Source organism: Miniopterus natalensis, chromosome 3 (assembly GCF_054644295.1).
Source record: "Miniopterus natalensis isolate mMinNat1 chromosome 3, mMinNat1.hap1, whole genome shotgun sequence".
NCBI lineage: Eukaryota > Metazoa > Chordata > Mammalia > Chiroptera > Miniopteridae > Miniopterus > Miniopterus natalensis.
Window position 1 is genome coordinate 76,194,339 of NC_142083.1, and position 2,771 is coordinate 76,197,109.

At 58.0% G+C, this 2,771-nt stretch overlaps 1 protein-coding gene across 1 annotated transcript; it reads left to right on the top strand.

The window, feature by feature from the left end:
• Positions 1-301: 301 nt before the first annotated feature.
• Positions 302-1,800, top strand: CLDN4 (claudin 4). Its single transcript, XM_016199080.2, has one exon. The coding sequence runs from the start codon at positions 520-522 to the stop codon at positions 1,147-1,149; it is 630 nt and encodes a 209-aa protein (XP_016054566.1). The 5' UTR covers positions 302-519; the 3' UTR covers positions 1,150-1,800.
• Positions 1,801-2,771: the final 971 nt, after the last annotated feature.

Consider the following 2,771-nt stretch of genomic DNA (forward strand, 5'->3'; position numbering starts at 1 on the left):
CCCAAACCTTGGCCCCCTGCTCTGGGTGCTTCCAGGTGTTGGTGAGCTATGACTCAGAGTCTGTTTCCCGGCTGACCTCAGCATGCGGCTGGTTGCAGGGGGAGAGGGCAGTTTCTTATGAAATTGTGACTCAGGGGCCCAGGGCTGGGGAGTTAAAGTGTCTTTGTTGGACTGGGCTCAGGAATCCAGAGAAACTAGTCAGAGAAAGGCCCCAGGGACTGAAACCCCTCCCTCTATCTCCGCCCACTCCACAGAGCTATATAACCGCCCCAAGCTCTAGCTTGAGCTCAAGCGGCAGCTGTCGGCGGGAAGGAACTGGCCTGGTCACACTCACTGGGCTTGTGCTTCTGACTCTTGGGAGACACTCCGCGGCTGCTCCACCTGCCTTTGCCCTCGGACCCGCAGTGAAAGGCCTCCCTGTGGACACTGAGCGTCCATCCTCAGCACTTGGATTTCTACAGCGCCCTGGGCCAGATTCCCAAAGACTTTCAGGTCCTAGACTCCAGCAGACGCTGAACAATGGCCTCCATGGGGTTACAGGTGATGGGCATCGCGCTGGCCGTGCTGGGCTGGCTGGGCGCCATACTGAGCTGTGCGCTGCCCATGTGGAAGGTGACGGCCTTCATCGGCAGCAACATCGTCACATCGCAGACCATCTGGGAGGGCCTGTGGATGAACTGCGTGGTGCAGAGCACCGGCCAGATGCAGTGCAAGGTGTACGATTCTATGCTGGCGCTGCCGCAGGACCTGCAGGCGGCCCGCGCCCTCATCGTGGTCTGCATCGTCCTGGCCGTGCTGGGCGTGCTGCTGTCCGTGGTGGGTGGCAAGTGCACCAACTGCGTGGAGGATGAGAGCACCAAAGCCAAGGTCATGATTGTGGCGGGAGTGGTGTTTCTTCTGGCCGGCCTGCTGGTGATGGTGCCCGTGTCCTGGACGGCCAACACCATCATCCGCGATTTCTACAATCCGCTGGTGGCCTCCGGCCAGAAGCGGGAGATAGGTGCCTCGCTCTATGTGGGCTGGGCGGCCGCCGGGCTGATGATGCTTGGCGGGGCCCTGCTCTGCTGCAACTGCCCGCCCCGCGCTGACAAGCCCTACTCGGCCAAGTATTCTGCCGCCCGCTCTGCCCCCGCCAGCAACTACGTGTAAGGTGCCGCTGCTCAGCTCTCCCTGTTGACTCTGTTTGTCCCTGGACTGAGCTCAGTGCAGCCTGTGACCGCGAGATGGCCCTGCTGGGGGATGGGCAAGCAGGGACTGGGACAGGCCTTCGGCCAGAAGCCCTCGCCCTTCTGGCCCTCTCGGATACCTTCCTGAGGCCTCCTCTACACCAGCAAGAATGGACTGAAAGGCTTCCTAGCCACCTTCCTCTGAATGGACATGGATACAGGAGAGGGGGTGGCAGCAACCGGGCATGGCAGTGGAGTGGGGAGCTGGCTCTTGCTGGCAAGGACAGCTCAGCCCCGACTCTGCTTCGACTCTGACTGGGTGCCTTGCCCATGCCGGTGTTGGCCACCGTTCCCTTTTTTGATCTTCCCCATTCCCTCCGAGTGCATCCTGTGGAAACCTGTGGCCCTGAGAATGGCTGGGGCCTCCCTCATCCACCTGCCTGCGGAGCAGAGTTGACAGACGGGTTTAGAAGGGAGGGGTGAAGGTGCTACAACTGGTTTGGGTAGTGGTGGAGGAGGGGCTTCAGAGGCAGCCCTGGCTGCCCATACCCCTCTTCCCCCCTCCTCTGCAGCCTCAGCAGAACCCGGGGCCCCTTGAAACTGTCCACCTCTGGATCTGCCATCCCTGCGAAGGTCGTTGGCTAGCCCGGGGAAAGCAGAGGGAATGGTCTTACTCTGGCCTTCATCCTAGTAAGCCCTGGGACTTTTTCCTGCCTTCTCTGTGGTTTGTTTTGTAATTTAAGATCTATTTGTCACTGTAATTACTATTATTTTCTACAATAAATGGAACCTGTACACAGGAAGACTCCATATGTTTCTGATTTCAGCGGTGGAGGTGGGCAGGGCAGGGGTGGAGGGGGTCAGTGAGGGACAGGACCACTGTGTCCAGCTTGGATGGGACGCTTAAAAACCGGTTTCGTGAAAAAATTGGAACTGGCCTGACCTTTGGAATCACCATGTTCAAGCCCTTCATTTGTTAGAGGGTGAACCCCATACACAGGAAAGTGTGTGCCAGAACCCTGGTGAAGTGTTGGGGACTCCAGGAGAGAGGACTGATGAGAACATCCAGCCCTAGAGAATGGGCTACCTGTTCTCTCCCTGTTTGTTCCAGCTTTGTCTGGGCAGCCAGGCTGGTCTGCTCACCCTCCAGGTCCCACCTCCTGGCTTTTGCTTAGGCTTTCCCTGCCCTTGTCCTGGAATGTCCTTTTTCCTCTCTCCACCCCTCTGAATCCTGCTCATCCTGAAGGCCCAGCTTGGAGCCTCCTCCCCCATGAAGCCTTCCCACCTGTTTGGAAGAATTACCACCAGCCCTGTTGACAGGGCAGCCTCCAAGCCTCACCCTGAGTTCCGATCTCTCTGGAGATAAAGAAACCAAGTACTGGACATGTGAAAGTGTTTGGCCAAGGCCCAGATGTGGGAGTACACGTTTCCTGTTTAGTGAGTTAGAAGTAAGAGGACCCATCACCCTAGGAGTCATAAAGTCCCACCTGTGGCCCTATAGTATCTGGCTCAGGGACAACCCAGGGTGGGGGCCCTCTCTGTCCAGTCTCTCCTCTACAATATCTCTCTCTTTCCCAGGGTGAGAGAAATGCAGTCAGAATCCTG